This window comes from Fundulus heteroclitus, chromosome 1 (genome assembly GCF_011125445.2).
Source record: "Fundulus heteroclitus isolate FHET01 chromosome 1, MU-UCD_Fhet_4.1, whole genome shotgun sequence".
Classification (NCBI taxonomy): Eukaryota; Metazoa; Chordata; class Actinopteri; order Cyprinodontiformes; family Fundulidae; genus Fundulus; species Fundulus heteroclitus.
Window position 1 is genome coordinate 42,125,995 of NC_046361.1, and position 19,208 is coordinate 42,145,202.

The following is a 19,208-nucleotide window of genomic DNA, read 5'->3' on the forward strand; positions in this document are numbered from 1 at the left end:
AGATAGGGTGTGGAGCTCAGTCATCCGGGGAGGACTCAGAGTAGAGCCGCTGCTCCTCCACGTCGAGAGGAGCCGGTTGAGGTGGCTCGGGCATCTGGTCAGGATGCCTCCTGGACGCCTCCCTGGTGAGGTGTTCCGGGCACGTCCCACCGGGAGGAGGCCCAGGGGAAGACCCAGGACACGCTGAAGGGACTATGTCTCTCTGCTGGGAACGCCTTGGGATTCCTCCTGAGAAGCTGGCCCAAGTGGCTGGGGAGAGGGACGTCTGGGCCTCCCTACTGAAGCTGCTACCCCCCACGACCCGACCCCGGATAAGCGGAAGAAGACGGACGGACAGACTTATAACTATAGTGGCTCATGTTACTCTGAGCTACCTTTATAGTTTTACTGCTATAGGCTACTGGAGGATATCAGGATCTAATTTTCTCACTCTATAGAGTTCTACTGTTCTTCAATTATGCATTATGTGTTGTCATTTCTGCTTTAACGTTCTGTTCTCTCTCTTTTATCTTCATAGTAGGTACACCTGGTCTGGCGTTCTTTTAACTGTGACATCATCCAGAGAAGACGGCTCACCCGCTACTACCATCTAATGTAGAACAGATTACTGGATCAATGTGTGCTTCTGTGCTTTTTTGTCTCTCTTGTTGTGTCTCTGCTCTGTCTTCTGTAACCCCCAGTCGGTCGAGGCAGATGACCGTTCATACTGAGCCCGGTTCTGCCGGAGGTTTTCCTTCCCGTTAATGGGGAGTTTTTGTTCCCACTGTCGCTTCATACTTGCTCAGTATGAGGGATTGCAGCAAAGCCATGACAATGCAGACGACTCTCCCTGTGGCTCTACGCTTCCCCAGGAGTGAATGCTGCTTGTCGGGACTTTGATGCAATCAACTGGTTTCCTTATATAGGACATTTTTGACCAATCTGTATAATCTGACCCAATCTGTATAATATGATTGAACTTGACTTTGTAAAGTGCCTTGAGATGACATGTTTCATGATTTGGCACTATTTAAATAAAATAGTGGAGGACTTTAAGTATCTTGGGGTCTTGTTCACGAATGAGGGGAAAATGGAGCAGGAGATAGACAGGCGGATTGGTGCGGCATCTGCTGTGAAGCGGGCGCTGTACCAGTCCATTGTGGTGAAAAGTCCCGGATACAAGCGGCTGAAATGAGTTTTTCTCCGTAGTGTGTCTGGGCTCTCCCTTAGAGATAGGGTGAGGAGCTCAGTCATCCGGGGAGGACTCAGAGTAGAGCCGCTGCTCCTCCACGTCGAGAGGAGCCAGTTGAGGTGGCTCGGGCATCTGGTCAGGATGCCTCCTGGACGCCTCCCTGGTGAGGTGTTCCGGGCACGTCCCACCGGGACGAGGCCCAGGGGAAGACCAGGACACGCTGAAGGGACTATGTCTCTCTGCTGGGAACGCCTTGGGATTCCTCCTGAGGAGCTGGCCCAAGTGGCTTGGGGAGAGGGACGTTTGGGCCTCCCTACTGAAGCTGCTACCCCCGCGACTCGACTCCGGATAAGAGGAAGAAGATGGATGGATGGACAATCTATCCTTAGTAAATGGATATGTACAACAGGCTTTTAATGTAGCTGTTATTAAACCTTTTCTCAAAAAACCATCCCTTGTTCACGGTGACTTAATAAGTTACAGACCTGTATCTAATCTTCTGCGACCCGACCCCAGATAAGCGAAGAAGATGGCTGGATGGATCTTTCTGTGTCAAACCGAGAACAATGAATAAACTGTGAAACATCTGCAGGTCTGATGGCTTTCTGATGTTCTGGAGCTGTGATCTGCTTTATCCTTGCAGCCAGTTTTGTTCTTACTGGTAACAAAGCTCCTAGTAGTTTTGGATCCAAACAGAACAATGACTTAATAATAGTCACTGCAGCTGGATTTTCAGTTTCTGAGTTGATCGATTCTATGCCACAATATCTCTAGCAGGTTCTGACAAACCCACTGAACCCACTCCTCAGTAACCTTAGAGAAGTTCAAGAAAGCCAAGTAGGGTGACAGTGGCGCAGCAATTAGCGAGTTGCAGGTTCGATCCCCCGCTCCAACCACATTAATTATTGTGTCCTTTAGGCAAGACACTTGCCCAAATTGCCTGCTGCCAGAGGTCAGAGGGCCGATGTATGGCACCTTAGCCTCAGCCAGTCTGCCCAGGGCAGCAGTGCTACTAACATAGCTCACTACCATCAGGGTGTGAATGGGGTGAATCACTGATTCTAGTGTAAAGCACTTTGGGGTTGTTGGACTTGATAAAGGTCTATACAAGTATGTCCCATTTATCACTTACCTTCTAGCTGAGTGGAAATAAGGTCAGAGAGTAGAACCAGCTTGTGCTCATCTGTGAGTCTGACCCTGCTTTACCCGACTCTCTGCAGAGATTCTGGATCGGACTGTATGACAACTGGAAGTGGTCCACGTCTGATGGGGAGTATAGGAACTGGGCGTCTGGACAACCTGCTACGTACCAGCCAGAAGAGAACTGTGTGGCAATGCAGGCACAGGGTTGGTGGTACGATGCACCCTGTGACTGGCAATACAGACCAATCTGCTCTGATGGAAGTGGTGAGGAACCCAGTTTCCTGCTTAAAACCTTTGAAAGTTTAAAGTTTCATGTGGTGAAACAATCTCTGTTTGTTGTTTTTTAAAGGATCAGACGTGACGCTTGTCCGCATCGACCTCATCGTGAACTGGACTGAGGCTCAGAAGTACTGCAGGGAACATCACACAGATCTGGTCACCATCAGAGATGTGTCGGAGAACCAGAAGGTAAACGAGGTTTCAGGAGGAAATCTTGTTTGGATTGGTCTCTACAGGAAGTCCTGGGAGTGGGTGGACAGAAGCAACTCCTCGTTCCAGTACTGGAAGTCCGGGGAACCCAACAACATCAAGGAGAAGAACTGTGCAGCAGCAAATTTCAAAGAACCTGGAACCTGGGAGGATGACAACTGTGATGTGGAGAATCCATTTATCTGCAACCAAGGTAAACAGGTGAGAGAGTAGGAACGTTTAAAATGTGTAGGTAAGTGTGTAGGTAAACAAGTAAAATGTATTTAAGAGGTGTCACAAAGTGCTTTATAGTAAAACATAGGAAAAATAAAACAAGTAACAACAACAACACTTAAAATATTAAACTATATTGTCTAAACCGATGGAGCACCTCATCCTTGCTCACCTGCGCACCGTGGTGAGCCCCACCCTGGACCCGCTGCAGTTTGCCTACCGGCCCAACATTGGAGTAGAGGACGCCATCATTTACCTGCTGCAGCGGGCGCTCACCCACCTGGAGACCACTGGGAGCGCTGTGAGAGTCATGTTCTTTGACTTCTCCAGCGCTTTCAACACCATCAGACCGGTGCTGCTGAGGGAGAAGCTGGAGGACGCTGGGGTGGACAAACATCTGGCTGACTGGACCATGGACTTCCTCACTGACCATGGACTACCTCACTGACCGCCCTCAGTACGTGCAGCTGAATGGCTGTCAGTCAAAGGTGGCACTCTGCAGCACTGGGCCCCCCAGGGCACCATTCTGTCTCCATTTCTTTTCACCCTCTACACCTTGGACTTCACCCACAACACGGACAGCTGCCACCTTCAGAAGTTCTCTGATGACTCGGCCATTGTGGGCTGTGTGTCTGAGGGGAACGAGCTGGAGTACTGGTCGGTTATCATGGACTTTGTGGAGTGGTATGAGAAGAACGATCTGTGTCTAAACACCAGTAAGAGAGATTGTGATTGACTTCAGGAGAGGACCCCCACCTTACTCACCTGTGAACATCCAGGGGCACAACATAGAAACTGTGGAGAGTTTCAAATTCCTGGTTGTTCACATCAACAATAAACTGGACACGACTCATAACACCGACGCCCTGTATGAGAAGGGCCAGAGCCGCCTCCACCTCCTGAGGAGGCTGAGATCCTTTGGAGTGAGCCAGCCTCTGCTTAAGACCTTCTACCCATCACCCTCTGTGACTCCACCATCGACACTGTGGAGTCTTTCTGCTTCCTGGGAACTATCATCTCCCAGGACCTAAAGTGGGAGCTGAACATCAACTCCCTCACCAAGAAAGCCCAGCAGAGGATGGACTTCCTGAAGAAGGCAGCTGAAGAAATTCAACCTGCCAAGGACAATGATGGTTCAGTTCTACTCTTCCATCATTGAGTCCATCCTCACCTCCTCCATCACCATCTGGTACGCTGGTGCCACCGCTAAGGACCAGAGCAGACTGCAGCGTATCATCAGGTCTGCAGAGAAGGTGATTGGCTGCAATCTTCCATCTCTCCAGGACCTGTACGCCTCCAGGACTCTGAGGCGTGCAGGAAGATTGTGGCTGATCCCTCCACCCCAGTCATGGACTATTTCAGACACTTCCCTGTGGCAGGAGGCTGCGGTCCATCAGGACCAAAACCTCACGCCACAACAACAGTTTCTTCCCATCTGCTACCGGCCTTATGAACAAGACCAAGAGCCACTCGTGACACTGGACACTGCCTCTCTCCCCCGTTCAGGACTTACAAGCTTCTGCGTTACATTAACGCATAGTCTATGTATATTACGTCTCTATATATGTTGATTTTATTCAATTTTATTTTATTGTATTCTTATTTTTGTCTGCACCATCATCACCAAGTCAAATTCCTTGTATGTGCAAACCTACTTGGCGATTAAACTTGATTCTGATTCTATGACTCTGTGGTGGCCTCAGCCCTCCTCTACGCTGTCGTCTGCTGGGCTCCTGGCAGCGCAGAGCGGGACAGAAAGAGGCTGAATAAGTTGGTGAGGAAGGCCACTTCTGTCCTGGGCTGCACTCTGGACTCAGTGGAGGAAGTGGCTGAGAGGAGGGTGTTGTCCAATCAATCAATCAATCAATCAATCAATCAATCAATCAATCAATTTTATTAGTCAACTGCAATTTGCATTACAATCAAAAATTCAGTTCCAGTACAACCGTCCATCACATACACTTAACAAACATTTTGGGGGAACGATTGACTGAGGCCTTGCGTTGCCAGGAACACAGCCAGTCGGCCGCTGCTAAAAAGTGCAGCCGTTAGGTGTGTTCCCCAAACTGCCCCAGACCCCGCTTTACACGGGGTCCCCAAGCGCTGCCCTTGAAACTCTCGAAGAAAGAGCAACAACATGGGGGAAAGAGGGGAGGGAGAAAAAAAGAGACAGATGTTTGCCTATTTATGCTCTCACCTATAAAGAGACAAACAACCGACACAAAAAAACCCTCATAGCACAAAAGCACAATTAAACACAAGACAACATGTATGCAGAAGGTAAACATTTGAGACCTGTCGCGTGTGCGTAGTTCATCAGTTTTATGAGTATCAGTTATGCGTGTGTTTATGGGCGAAAGTGTTTTATCTCCGTGAACACTCTCCAGAGGCCATTGTCCTTGATGTTATCTGCCGGCCCACAGTTCAGAGAAGCATCCACAGGTGTCAGCGGGGGAGGGGGGTAGCCGGGGGCTTTTCTGAGCACTCTCCGCCATAACAATCCAGGAGTAGAGATAGGGAGGGAATCCAAATATGTTATTTGTTATGAGACAAGCTGCACTGCCTTTCCTGTCAGCTTTTAAGTCTTTTGCTGGCTCCAAATGGTAAATCCAATTTTCCAAATTATTGGGCTTTTTCGCGCTTCACTCCCAGATTTTTATCCCATCTCCCCTTGAGTTCAACCACCAAAGTCAGTCTGCGTTCCAACACAGGCAGCTTTCGGCTTCGCTCCATTCACCTGCCAGGTTTGTCCGTTCACAGCCATTGTGAGCGCGTCATGCAGCCGGCAGCCTGATCAAGGCCAAATAGCTCCGACATCCGCTGTATTTGCCGATACTTCAAAAATCCACAAAAACCAATAAGTAGAGATCACAGTATCCTTAATCCAATGTGAAAATTTCAAATGTCCAGGAATGACAAGGTCGAAAGACACACCGTTTTCCTCCAGGAATTTAAGGTGTATCTCTCCAAGCTCACATCCATCATGGACAACACCTTCCACCCCCTGCACCAGACTGTAGAGGAGCTGAGCAGCTCCTTTAGTGCCAGACTTAGACATCCTGTCTGTAAGAAGGAGCGCTACCGCAGGTCATTCATCCCTGCTGCCATCAGACTTTACAATGCTGCACTATAATTGTAATAACTAATGTGCAATTCTATTTAATACCCTGTGCAATAACACTGTTAAATAATCCTGTTTAATAAGCGACTTTATCTCACTACCTCACTGTTGTTCTTTACCTGGTACCACTTAATGTACATTTGTATATAATTGTCATGGTGCAGCCTTGCCTGCTGCACCATGGACATTTCATGGCACTCTCCATCTTCCATACAGCTCCTGATTCCATGCTCAGTAATCATCTACACCTGTCAGTCACTAATCAGCCAGTACTCAGCACACCTGTCAGCCTCCCTATTTAAGCTCCCTGCATTCAGTCCTCCCCTGTCGGTTCGTTCTGTTGGTTTCTGTTTACTCTTGTTGATTTTGCTCTTTGCTGCTCACCTCATCTTGTTCTCATCCAGCCTGAGTTCTCCACCTGTCTGCTGTGATTCTGGTCCTGCTCTCACTCCAGTCGTGCAAGTATTCATCCAGTTGTGCTGCTGATCAAGCCTGGTTCCCAAGTCTCCATTCTGCTGTGCTGTTGATCAAGTTCTGGTTCTCAAGTCTCCATGCTGCTGTGCTGCTGGTCCAGCTGTCTCCATGCTCCGGCTCCGTCCTGTCCGCCAGCTCCAGCCATTTACAGCTCCAGCCTGGTCTTAACTCTGGTCATCTTCCTCCACAATTCATCATCTTCAATAAACTCTCTTTTTAACTGTACTGTGTGTGGTTACGTTCGGGTTCATCTAAAAACATGACAATAAGTCACCTGAGTGTACATAAATCATTCTAAATATCTACTTTATTTCCCTTGTACTTTTATTTTTAATTTTTTGATACACAATATATGTGTGGACACACTGTATATACCTTATGCAGGCCAGTTGACAGCTTTGCTAGGGCCCGGGACAACACAGTCCTTTTGGGCCTCTCCTCTACACCTGCTGCCACCACACACACACACACACACACACACACACACACACACACACACACACACACACACACACACACACACACACACACACACACACACACACACACACACACACACACACACACACACACAAGTCAACTTAACTGTACACTTCATGCCCTGGAAATCTCTGTATTTTATATTGGATATTTTCAACCCATCTATTGAATTTAGTGCACTAGTTGATCTTTTCTTCATCAGAGAACAGCAGCACTGCAGCCAAAATATGGCCTTTTTTGGCCTGCTGTATATTAGCCAATCCCTAACAATTTTCCCCTTCCATTGTAGGAGGTAGAATATGTTAGATACTTTGGGAATTATCTGCCCTCTGAATCTCTGAGAAAGGCTTCCTTTTTGTCATTAAACGCACAACATTCACTCAATCATTTTTGTTGGCCATAACGTGGGATCATTGAAATTAACGGTGTGATCCATCTCTGAGCCACTATGCTCAAACTATCCGATCGGGCAGCAAGCCCCTCCACCTGCACTGTCTCTGTTATCGCTAGGGATGGCTCTCTCGGTCTCCTCCTCAAACACATGCTGCCCCCCCCCAGCTCCCCACCTCAGCTGGTTCTCCTGCGCCGCTCTCTCTTTCAAACTGTACCTGGACCTCTACCCTCTCTCTGCTTTCTGCTCTTTTGGCGCTACGCTTAAGTATTTCTGTAAAAGAAAAGGTGTTTTCCTCCTTACACTAGCCAGTGGATGCTATACTTTAAAACCACATTGATAAACGCATTGTTTCTTACTAGGCTCTGGACGAGTATCGTTCCTATGCATTTCCGTTCCTAGACCTGTTCCTGACTCATCCTCAGTTTTTAAAAATATTCACTAATAAAATCCTTGGTGCCACAATGCAGAAAGCACAATCACCTCTTTTTAAAACTTGTTCTGGGAACACTTAAATGGTCTTTACCTGAAGAGTGATCAGATGTGATGTGTGCATACAACAAATCCTAGATGTAAGATGGAGCTTGGCCTTGTAGGGCTCTGTAAATAATCGTTACAATTTTAAAATGTACTCTATAACCAATCGGAAGCCAATGAAGAGCCTTAAGTACAGGATATCTCCTGTTGGTTTTAGACAAAAGCCTTGCAGGTGCATTCTGTAAAACTTGCAGTCGGTCCAGGGAGGAGTTGTTTAGACAGGTGCACAGTACATTGCAATAATCCAGATGAGTAGAATTAAAAGCATGAGCAAGCCTCTCTGTCTCTTCTTTAGAAAGCATAGATTTAATCTTAAAAATGTTCCTTTGATGGAATAAACAGGAACAAACAACAGGTTTACCCGCTAATAAATACATATATGATTATTTTCCTAACATCAGGTATATTTTGTATAATCTGTATAATCTGTGCATATAGCTCCCATATTTATATTTATATTTATACACAACATTTTATAGTCCCTTACTATTACTTTTTGCTTGTACATACACCTGTGAATAAATATTTATATCCTGTATAGCACTTCTGGATAGATGCGAACCACATTTTGTTGCTTGTACTCGTGACAGTGCAATGACAATAAGGTTGAATTCTATTCTATTCTATGGACACAGAGAAAGTCCTGCCTGAAAGATAGGAGGAAAACCAGTCCAGAGCTGCTCCAAAATAGCCACAGTTGTTTCCAGTGTATCAATGAGAGTGCAGTGATCAACAGTATCATACACTGCTCTGAAAACCAGACTGAAATTGATCAAAAATATTATGGGAATCCAAAACATTATTTAACAGGTTCGCAACAACCTTTTCTAGAATTTTCAAAAGAAAAGATAATTTAGAAATGAGCCAATAGTTTCTGAATGAAGCTACATCAAGGTTGTTCTTTTTCAATATAGGCTGAACAACAGCATGCTTAAAAAAAGCTAGGGACCTGGCCCAGCTGAAGACTTAAATTTAAAATTGTAACCAAAGCTGAGTCAATTGGATGTATGGATTTGTTGATTCACTGAGAGAATTAACTTTGAATTTAGAAATATTAATGTCTTGACCTCTCCGACATAACGAACGGAGGAAAAGTGATGCGACAAAACTTGGCCCTGCCAAGAATCCAATCTCAGGCCTACCACATGTTAGGCACACGCAAAAAAATCAGCTGCTGGTCTTCTCAACATAGCATTTCTGCAAGGAAGAAGAACATGCGCTTTGCTAGGCTGCAGGTTATTGTCCCGGGAGTGAGTTGATCTGGGGCGGTCACAACCTCCATTGTAAGCTGTGGGCGGGAAGATAAGTTGTAGTCCCAACTGTGTTGCATGCTGGGAGTTTCAGTTTGCCACATTACACTGGGATAACAGGATCATCATCACAAGCGAGATCAAATAAGATGCGTTTGTCATCACTAACCAATACATATTTGAAGCATACATTATTAATGTTAATACCATGAGATAGAGTGAATATAGTGAAGATAGTGAAGATCGAGTGAATGTCCCTTGCTGTGTGTTGGGCAAGATATATGCCGAGTGAAGTTAAAAATTCAATCATATTTACAAATTCAGAAGCATTTTTGCAAGTAACATCCCCCACATGAATATTACAATTGTCAACAATGATCACTCTGTTCAGCTTAATAGTGAATGATAAGAAGAAAAATCAGTAAGAAAAGAGAAGAAGACCAGTGCCTCCAAATCTGAGACCATGGTCTTGAACCGGAAAAGGGTAGAGTGCCTTCTCCGGGTTGGGGAGGATGTGCTGCCCCTAGTGGAGGAGTTCAAGTATCTTGGGGTCTTGTTCACGAATGAGGGGAAGATGGAGCGGGAGATCGACAGGCGGATTGGTGCAGCGTCTGCTGTGAAGCGGGCGCTGTACCGATCCGTTGTGGTGAAGAGAGAGCTGAGCCAAAAGGCCAAGCTCTCGATTTACCGGTCGATCTACGTTCCTACCCTCATCTATGGTCACGAGCTTTGGGTCGTGACCGAAAGAACGAGATCCTGGATCCAAGCGGCTGAAATGAGTTTTCTCCGTAGTGTGTCTGGGCTCTCCCTTAGAGATAGGGTGAGGAGCTCAGTCATCCGGGGAGGACTCAGAGTAGAGCCGCTGCTCCTCCACGTCCAGAGGAGCCAGTTGAGGTGGCTCGGGCATCTGGTCAGGATGCCTCCTGGACGCCTCCCTGGTGAGGTGTTCCGGGCACGTCCCACCGGGAGGAGGCCCAGGGGAAGACCCAGGACACGCTGGAGGGACTATGTCTCTCTGCTGGGAACGCCTTGGGATTCCTCCTGAGGAGCTGGCCCAAGTGGCTGGGGAGAGGGACGTCTGGGCCTCCCTACTGAAGCTGCTACCCCCGCGACCCGACCCCGGATAAGCGGAAGAAGATGGATGGATGGATGGATGGATGGATGGCATTATTTGGACCTTAGTCAACTGTAGTTCAAAGAAGAGCATGTGCCAGCTCTCACTGTGTGGTCTAGGAATGGGTTCCTAATATTTCCTGAAGGATTTTTTTGTCCAACCAATGTCATTGTCCTATACACACATTACTGGTAGTATGCTCACATTTATGTATTTACTTCCATATTTAAAACACGAGACCACAAACCCAGCTTCATCCACCAGAGACAAATGAATGTGGGAAAAATTTCAAGATTTTAGAGACCTTTAGGTTTTATCATGTTACTGATGAAGCAGGCACTGTTTAAATTTAATATCAAGCTGGTTAACGTCTCGAGGTCTCTAAGAAAAAACTCCCTTCTCTTCTGTATGTTGAGAAGAAATAGTTCTGTTTTCCTCCTGGAACTGAACCAATATCTTGGGGTTCGGTACTGTTCAGTTAGTGGCTGCAAAGCTTCAGGAACATCATGTGGGTCAGACTGAGCTGCTGTGCTGAGGATCACGCTGTACCTTCTGTCTGACGGGTTTCTGCTGGTGAAGCTTCAGATAATCCAGGGTTACATTATGCGAGGCTCAGCAGTATAAGAAGCTTTTAGAAATAACAGGAGAGTGAATCCCAGCAAATACTGGGTCAGAATATCATTCAAGTCCCAACCAGAACTGATTAAATATTTTCTCCATCACAGTTGCAGTTTCACAGAAGGTTCTGAAAGTGAAGCTGGTCACAACCTCCCCTCTGGACCTGGAGGATCCTGCTGTGCTGGAAAACCTGCTGAAGCAGGTAAATTACAATAAAACCAGAAATATTCACCAAATGTAAAAGTAAATCTATTTTCTTCATTCCACTGTATTTTCAGTCGTAATGGAGCGAACATGTTGGTGAGCAGGTGAAAAGGTTCTGGTTTGGTTCTGAACGAGCAGATATGGTACCAGGGACAACTCTAGCCTGAAAACTCATTTATCTGCTGCTAGCTGCTCTCAGGTGATGACTGCATGAAGAAAGGAGCAGCTCAAAGCAGATCAGCAGAACATGCTGAGGGTTGGTACCGAGGTGGAGTCACGTTTGGTACCAGATTATTAACTGTAGTCAGTGACTTCATCTTCTGGACCAGATCCTGACTGATGGCGACTCATCAGGGTCTTTGATGGATCCCAGTTTGTTGGCTTTGGATTCTCCAGCTGCTTACAGAGGAATGATTGGTGGTGGCAGCATCATGCTGTGGGGTGGATGGAAAGATGCTTCAGAGCTGGCATTTTCACCGCAGGTCCAACTAGGTCCAACATTTCTCCTTCATTCAGGGAAATCCTCTGATCACCACCAAATGGTTCCTGGATTGTTGGAAGAAGTTTCTCCAGGAGGACCTTTGGATCCCACCCTTCATTGATTGCAGTGGTCTGAGGAGGATTGGGAGGAAACCCACTGGCTTGGTGGAGAAGCAACGCCACACATAGATTGGACCAGGAACCTTCACTGCTGCCACCAAATGGGCCTCACGGTGGCTCTCAGAGTTTCTTCTCCTGGTTTTCAAAACAACCAGAAGGAGGATTCATCAGAGAAGAAAGGGTTGCCTCAGTCCTTTGCTGTCCGGACTTGTACTTCCTGCAGAACCGCGGTCTGGCCTCCATGGTCAGAAGTGTCTTCTTGTAATAAAGTCTTCTCTACAGTGAAGATGCAGCTACATGAAGCTGCCGATGCTGCTAAGCAACCTTTGCACTGGTGGAGACCTGGTTGTGTTTCATCCTCCTCATGAGGAGACACAGCCTGGTTCTAGCTTGACCTGCTAGGACATCCTGAAAGTTCTTCTCTGCGGTTGAACCTGTCAGGTCAAAATATCTTGTTTCTTCCAGCAGCTTCCTGCCTGTGAAGATGTTCTGATGCAAAGAGACAAAGTAGCTTTTCTTTGGAGGAAACAAGATCAAGATAAACATCTGAAAAAGGATCAACCTGTCCTGATGACACCTTCTTCTCTTCTGAGGTTTCCCAGTCTTATGACAAATTCTTGTGAACAAAACTAGTTTAAATTAAAATGGTTGTGTGCTTAATCCAACAGTACTAATGTCAGGAAAATTAACTAAAAAAGTCTGAAGCAGTCACATGTGATAAGATCACAACATGCTGGAACTTCAGTAGAATATTGACCTTAAATAAGCTGTGTCTGTGTAATATTAACATCAGTGATGTTATTGTGTTTCAGCTGGAACTGAAGCTGCAGCAGCAGGGAGGGAAGCCAGACGTCAAACTGAGCTGGAGGAAGCAGACGGATGGAAAGATATTCCATAAAGAAGATGATATGTAGGAGGATCTTAGAAGCTGAAAATCCAGCTGGTGCAACAGTTATTTCACAAGATGGAAATATTGAAATGTTGTTTAGTTGAAGGAACTCCTCTGAGGAGTGAAGAGGACTGAATTAATGCACAGATGAGCAAAATGTTGGTGGTGGTGTGTGCGTGTTTGGTGGGAGGGGGGAGCTTTTATTTAAATAAAAAATATATATAACTGTCCCATGCTTAGCTGTTGTTATTCATCCTTAAATAAAATTATAATAATTTAAGTAATCTTTAGAGCATATTTCAGTCTCCTGTCTGAATTATTTGACATCCGCTCACATAAAAACATTTTAGATAAACTTTTTTTGCTGTTGCTGATGGAAGTGAAAATAGACTAAGACCAGACATGCAGAGAGAAATCCTCCATCAAACTTCTTTCCAAGCTGTGTGCTTTTGAACAGTAGATGGCGCTGTTGTGTTCTGCAGCTATCACCTCTATAAACTAGTTAGTTTATAAATCCTGTGGGATTTCTGGCTTTGGTTATTGTAATCAGCTGCTTGCTGTTGTAAACCACCATGTTGCTTTGGTTACGCACATAGACATCTTATACGTAGACGCCTTTTAGGCGGGTTCTGCCTATGCTGCGGATGCGTCAGAGCGTCCGCCATTACTGTTAATTGTGGCAAATCTGCAGTTAGACTCAGTCACTTAAACAGTATCAGAGCGAGTCTATTTTTAGAATATACTTTATATTCGTAATATTTATATTTTTGTAATATTACAAGTTTTTTTCGTATTGCTTTGGCTTCATTCTCCTGAAAAAAATCTTCTCGATCTTCTCTGACGTTCACTATGACAGAACTTAACTTCTTTCTGCCACATACAATATGGCTATGATGTTGACGTATGAACCCGCGCCCAACGAGGCGTCTACATATCTGACGTTTATGGTTACGCATCATAACAAAAGAGCTAAATATAGAAACATATTAGGAAAAATCAATCCAGCAATGCAGCATCCAATACAAGAAGAAACATTTGTCCAAAAAAAGCAAATTTTCCAAGAAAAGCAGGAATGAAATTTTGAAAAAAGAAAAAAATCGTACGAAAAAAGTTACGGAGCTACTTGAACACGCTCCCACCCAGAGCGGCATAATTACTTAAGAAACCCCTTCTTGATCAATATGACTTAATAACGGGGCGTGTTGGCCTGGTGGTTAGAGCAGCGCATCCTTCTCTTGCACTCAGAGAAGGATGCAAGTACCCGGTTTGATCCCCAGTGCCTGCACTCTGGGTCCCTGAGCAAGACCCTTAACCCCCGATTGCTCCCCGGGTGCCGCACATGGCAGCCTACTGCTCCCCAAGGGGATGGGTTAAAAGAAGAGAACACATTTCGTTGTAATGTATGTTTCAATGCATGTTTCAATGACAATAAAGATAATATTACTATATTACTATTATTACTTTATTATTAATAAATTACAGACCTATATCTAATCTTCTAAAATTCTTGAGAAAGTAGTTGCTAATCAACTATGTGAACATTTACAAAGTAATGACCTATTTGAAGGAGTTTCAGTCAGGCTTCAGAGCTCATCATAGCACTGAAACAGCTCTGGTGAAGGTCACTAATGATATTCTGATGGCCTTAATATAATGGACTTGTGTCTGTACTTGTCCTGTTACATCTCAGTGCTGCATTTGATACAATTGATCACAATATTCTCCTAGAAAGACTTGAACATACTTTAGGGATTAACAAACCCAAACTCCTCAAGCTGCTCTCTGAACCTCAGGGTTTCTTGCACCCACAGACTCTTCTTTCTTGTAGCCCTTGGCAGGGCTATTGCTAGCACTTGATTGCTGACAATAAACAAATGTCTAGACCTGCCAACCAGACTGTGCAGCACCACTCAGATAGCAGAATGCTACACAAATGCACTGAACTCAGGAGCAAGCGCTACAATCCTCGAAGTTAATCAAATATTTAGCTTCCATATTTTAAAACATTCACAACAGTAATCATTAGTTATAAAATATTCATAGTGAAATAATGTTTCAGTTGTGGGCCGTGTCCCATCGTTAAATAATTAAATAATCCTTCCTAGAGACATTTAGAGATAAATGTAAAGACTCAGAAGCTAAACATTTTTATGGTTCCTCATCCTTGTAATTTGGTAGTTTCACTCTGATCACTGCTGGCTGAGGATATCTTGCTTCAACTACAGTTTTGGTCATTTCAAAAAACCAACAAAGAGTAAAAATGTCAAAAATGACTGAACGTTGAGTTGAAGCAGTAAATAAGAAAAACTTACTATATTTATTTTACGCAAAACCAGAAACCAAACTTTTGTCATGTCAACAACTAGATATTTGTTCTGATGTCTTTAGTCAAAATCTGCCCAATGAAGCTTGTTTAATTTCTTTCAGTGTTTTTATGCGTAAATAATTAGCATCAAAAACCTGCACGATATGCAAAGTTTTTCACCTTCCACCAGGTTTATTCAAATCAGCAGCAAGTCAGTGAGAGAACTAATAGAAACGTTTTGAATATGTACAGATAACATGCCTACTGTCAGGTTCAAACACCTAAAACATTCATTAACAACACAAGAAGGACAGACAACAATGAGAGGGGTTTTCAAATAATCTTGCAAGGAGATCGAACGGAGATGCTTAATACAGATGTCCAAATCCGATCTGAAGCAAATCCGTCGCCCCCTCTCTATTTATTAGGAAAGGGAATCCCTGGTTCCATTTTGAATCTAAGGGGTAGGGATAAGCAAAATAACTGTGACCTTCCAGATAAAACCAAGCAGTTCACACAGTGCAGCAGTCCAGATGGCTGAATAGAGTTCATAAAAACACTTATCATAGTCACAACATATTTCTCTGCTTTCTGCAGGCCTTCTGCAAATATAAGAGAGAGATCTAAAACCTTAAAACTTCTTAGTAGTAAAGAGTAAATGTATATGATAAATGAAATGAAAATAGTAAATAACATAAAATATGTAGACATAGTAATAATAATTCTATCATTCCCCCCTGTTATCATTTAATATACTCTTTTTCTCATCTCACTTCAATCGTTCATGATGTTTTCTTTCTTTTAAAAAGTAGCAGCTTATTAATAGAGTCCTTTGGTTCAACCGCGATCTTTCATACAGCTGAATAATATTTTCCACAACATTGAAGGTTCCCGTGTTGGAACCGCGCAGTGCTGGAACTTTTAGTACAGATCAACATGAATGCTTCATAGAGTTGTATCACACAAGAAGAAAGGTTTAGCTTTTATTTACAATTTAGGGTTCACCTAATTAAGTAAGGCCTGTTTTAGGTCCTTATGCATACATTATTTAAATTTTACCTTAGACTAGGTAAGCTAAAACTGTTCAGTAACCAAGGTCGAATCCGTCTACTCTTCCCCCACCCTGTAAAACCCCTTACTTGGTTCTCCATTTACCATTCCCATGGACAATCATCCATCACTTTCCTACCTTACAAATCCAGGAGTACCACTGAGGGGCATCAGAGGGCAGGCTGGGTCTTTGTCATCAGAAAAATTCATCCTATCTAAAAGATGATAAAAACTGATTTGACCCCAGGTGAAATCCCGCTCTCGGCCAATCTGAGCGAGAAGTACCTCTATTGAAACTAGGAGTTACCATTACCAGCTAAGATTAAAGGATCTTTTGAGCCAATCAGACCCTGGTTCTTCCTATATCAAATCAAAAAATTGCATAAACCGTAGGTCTTTGTGTGTCTGAAGCAAACAGTTTCCATCCTTTACCATAAATCATATTGAACATAATGCAACATCACAGTGTAGATGTCTTTGTCAGGACTCAGCGAGCAGAGCCGGGCAGTTTCTGCCGGCCCTGCTCTCTCCCTCCTCTTTTTTCGACAGGTGACGGCAGTTGACTGGTGGGCGGGGCGCGCACACCTGCAGCGTGTTCTGCAGCACTATAAGATCTGCGCTCAGACAGCGGGAGGACGCCGGAATATTAACCGTTGTTGGTATGCTTAGACGGCCTTAGTCCTCCGACTAATTTTTGATCTTTTCTAAAAAGCTCCTTTGTGTCTCCCAGGTTCGCTCTCGTGTCCCGAGGCTTGAGCCTAACTGAACTCACCTGCTCACGACTCCCATCGGATCAGTCCGGTTCCTTCCGCTGCCTGTGTTTTCGCCAGAGCTGCTCGGACCTTGCCTCACGCCTACGCCCCCCGATCATCTGTCCGCACCACTCCATCTGGAGCTGAGTCCGTTGCGCTTCCCCCTCCGGTCCGACTTCCGAACCTAAGTGGTAAGCTTACGCCGCACGTCTTCACCATCAGTTCCGTGTGCTGACGCACTTAACTATTCTCCCCTTTGTCCCCTCAGATCGTTCGTGCTCCGTCCGAGTCTCTCTCCCCGTGATCGCTCCATTGTGAGCCCTTTTTCGTGATTACTTCCCCGAACATTTTCCCTGTTGTTATTGTCAATAAACTCCGTAAAACTACTTCCTGTGAGCCGGTGTTCTCTGCATGTGGGCCAAACATATCAAACCGACCATGACAGAAGAATATTCCGGCCAACAAAGAGACCCAGCAGAGACATTCGGTAGGGCGCTAACCGCCCAACAGGATAAAATCAGGGGTTTAGAAACGGCAGTGCTCTCCATGCAGGACCAGTTCCAGGGCTTCGCCGCTCAGATTAATCAGCTAACGGCCGCGCTTAACGCCGCCCAGCAACCTGCCGCTTCCCCACCACCCGACCCCGCCCCCGAGCCTGCGCCGGCTGACGCTCCTCCGCTGCCTCCTGGAGCTTTTTCTCCCAGCCCAGAGAAGTTCTCGGGGGACAGCGGAGATTGCGGAGGTTTCCTCTTTCAATGTTCCTTAGCTTTTAACCAGTCCCCTCAACTCTTTGTTCAGGATCACTCCAGGATCGCCTTTATTTTACGTTTGTTAACCGGGAGGGCATTAAGATGGGCTGAGTCCCGCTTTCCAAACTGTCAGAGTTTTGGTTGTACTTTTGCTCAGTTCATCAGTGAGTTTAAGATGGTCTTCGCGGCAGAATCCGACGAGGTCCAGGACTCACGTCGGCTCCTTGCTCTCAGGCAGCAAGGGAGGCGCGTCTCTGATTTCGCTATCGAGTTTCGCACGCTGGCAGCCGCAGCCGGCTGGGAGCAGCGCGCGTTAAAAACTGTGTTTTTTCAAGCTCTGGATGATCACTTGAAGAACGAACTCACCCGCCTAGAAGAGCCGTCAACTCTAGATGAAATGATTTCACTGGCTATTCGTTTAGAGAGTCGTTTTAGGGGTAAGGGCAGGAGCAGAGTGGACAGCTCCTTTTCTTTTCGGCCACCTCCACCCGATCGCCCTCCTACCCGATCCGCGGCCGCACCGCCCTCTCCTCCAGAACCCATGCAGCTGGGCCGAGTGCGGCTCTCCCCCGAGGAGAGACAACAGCGTATGGACGCTAGGCTTTGCATTTATGGCGCCTCGCCGGACCATTTTTTAAACGCTTGCCCGGCGCGACCAAAAGCTTGGGTCCGTCGGCAGTAGTAGGGAATCCGGCGGACCAATCAGATACGCCCCCTACCTCTCCGCGCCTCACTCTCCCCGCTGTGATTGTTACTCCGCGGAAAACATTTAAGTTATCCGCCCTGATCGATTCAGGGTGCGACTTTAATTTAGTTGATCAAACATTTGTACGCCAGGCTCGATTAGAGACTGTCCCTTTGAGTTCTCCAGTCGGAGTGTCCGCTTTAAATGGCGGGGCGCTTCCTCGTATAACACACCAGACTAAACCTCTCGAGTTAGTTGTTTCAGGTAATCACCGTGAGCAAATTTCTTTCCTAGTGTTTCCTGTAAAGCATGCCCCGCTTGTTCTGGGCTTCTCCTGGTTGCGCTTACACAATCCACAAATTAACTGGACCGATCGGCGGGTTGAATCCTGGTCTTCTGATTGCTTATCGCGCTGTATGCACTCGGCCGTCCCGACCTGCTCCGCGGCTGCGGCTGGTCCCCCTCCTACCGAGCTTGACCCAGAAGATCTAAAACTGGTACCGGCCCAGTATTACGATCTGCAAAGGGTTTTTAGTAAATCCCAAGCCAGTTTATTACCGCCCCATCGTCCCTATGATTGCGCAATCGAGTTGTTACCTGGCGCTCCCCTGCCGACCAGTCGGCTCTACAATATTTCCCAAGCCGAAAGACAGGCCATGGAGAAATACATTAATAAATCGCTAGCCGCTGGCCTGATTCGCCCCTCGTCGTCCCCTCTGGGGGCAGGGTTCTTTTTTGTTTCTAAGAAGGACGGATCCTTGCGTCCATGCATTGATTACCGTGGCCTAAATGCTATTACTGTCAAAAACAAGTACCCGCTTCCGCTCCTTTCCTCCGCCCTCGAACCGGTGCAGTCCGCCACCATCTTTACAAAATTAGACCTTCGTAATGCTTACCACTTAGTTCGGATCCGCTTGGGGGATGAGTGGAAAACAGCCTTCAAGACTCCTCTAGGACATTTTGAATACCTGGT

General features: G+C 45.8%; 1 protein-coding gene and 1 long non-coding RNA gene across 3 annotated transcripts in view; both read left to right on the plus strand.

The window, feature by feature from the left end:
* LOC110367737 (C-type lectin-like) overlaps positions 1 to 12,767 on the plus strand; it is a 74,310-nt gene extending 61,543 nt beyond the window's left edge. Inside the window, exons 1-4 of one of the 2 annotated variants that reach the window (XM_036143400.1) lie at positions 2,426 to 2,578; positions 2,664 to 2,996; positions 11,109 to 11,203; positions 12,618 to 12,767. In XM_036143400.1, coding sequence (XP_035999293.1) covers positions 2,506 to 2,578; positions 2,664 to 2,996; positions 11,109 to 11,203; positions 12,618 to 12,719 — 603 coding nt within the window. In that variant the 5' untranslated portion in view covers positions 2,426 to 2,505 and the 3' untranslated portion in view covers positions 12,720 to 12,767. Of the gene's footprint in view, positions 1 to 2,425; positions 2,579 to 2,663; positions 2,997 to 11,108; positions 11,204 to 12,617 lie in introns of those variants that run through there. The other variant, XR_004931963.1, reaches the window with a different exon arrangement.
* A 3,764-nt stretch (positions 12,768 to 16,531) lies between these two features.
* Positions 16,532 to 17,892, plus strand: LOC118564598. The gene is made up of 3 exons (XR_004931968.1): positions 16,532 to 16,708; positions 16,780 to 16,992; positions 17,070 to 17,892. It is a non-coding gene; the product is annotated as an uncharacterized LOC118564598 (long non-coding RNA).
* The last annotated feature ends 1,316 nt before the right edge of the window (positions 17,893 to 19,208 follow it).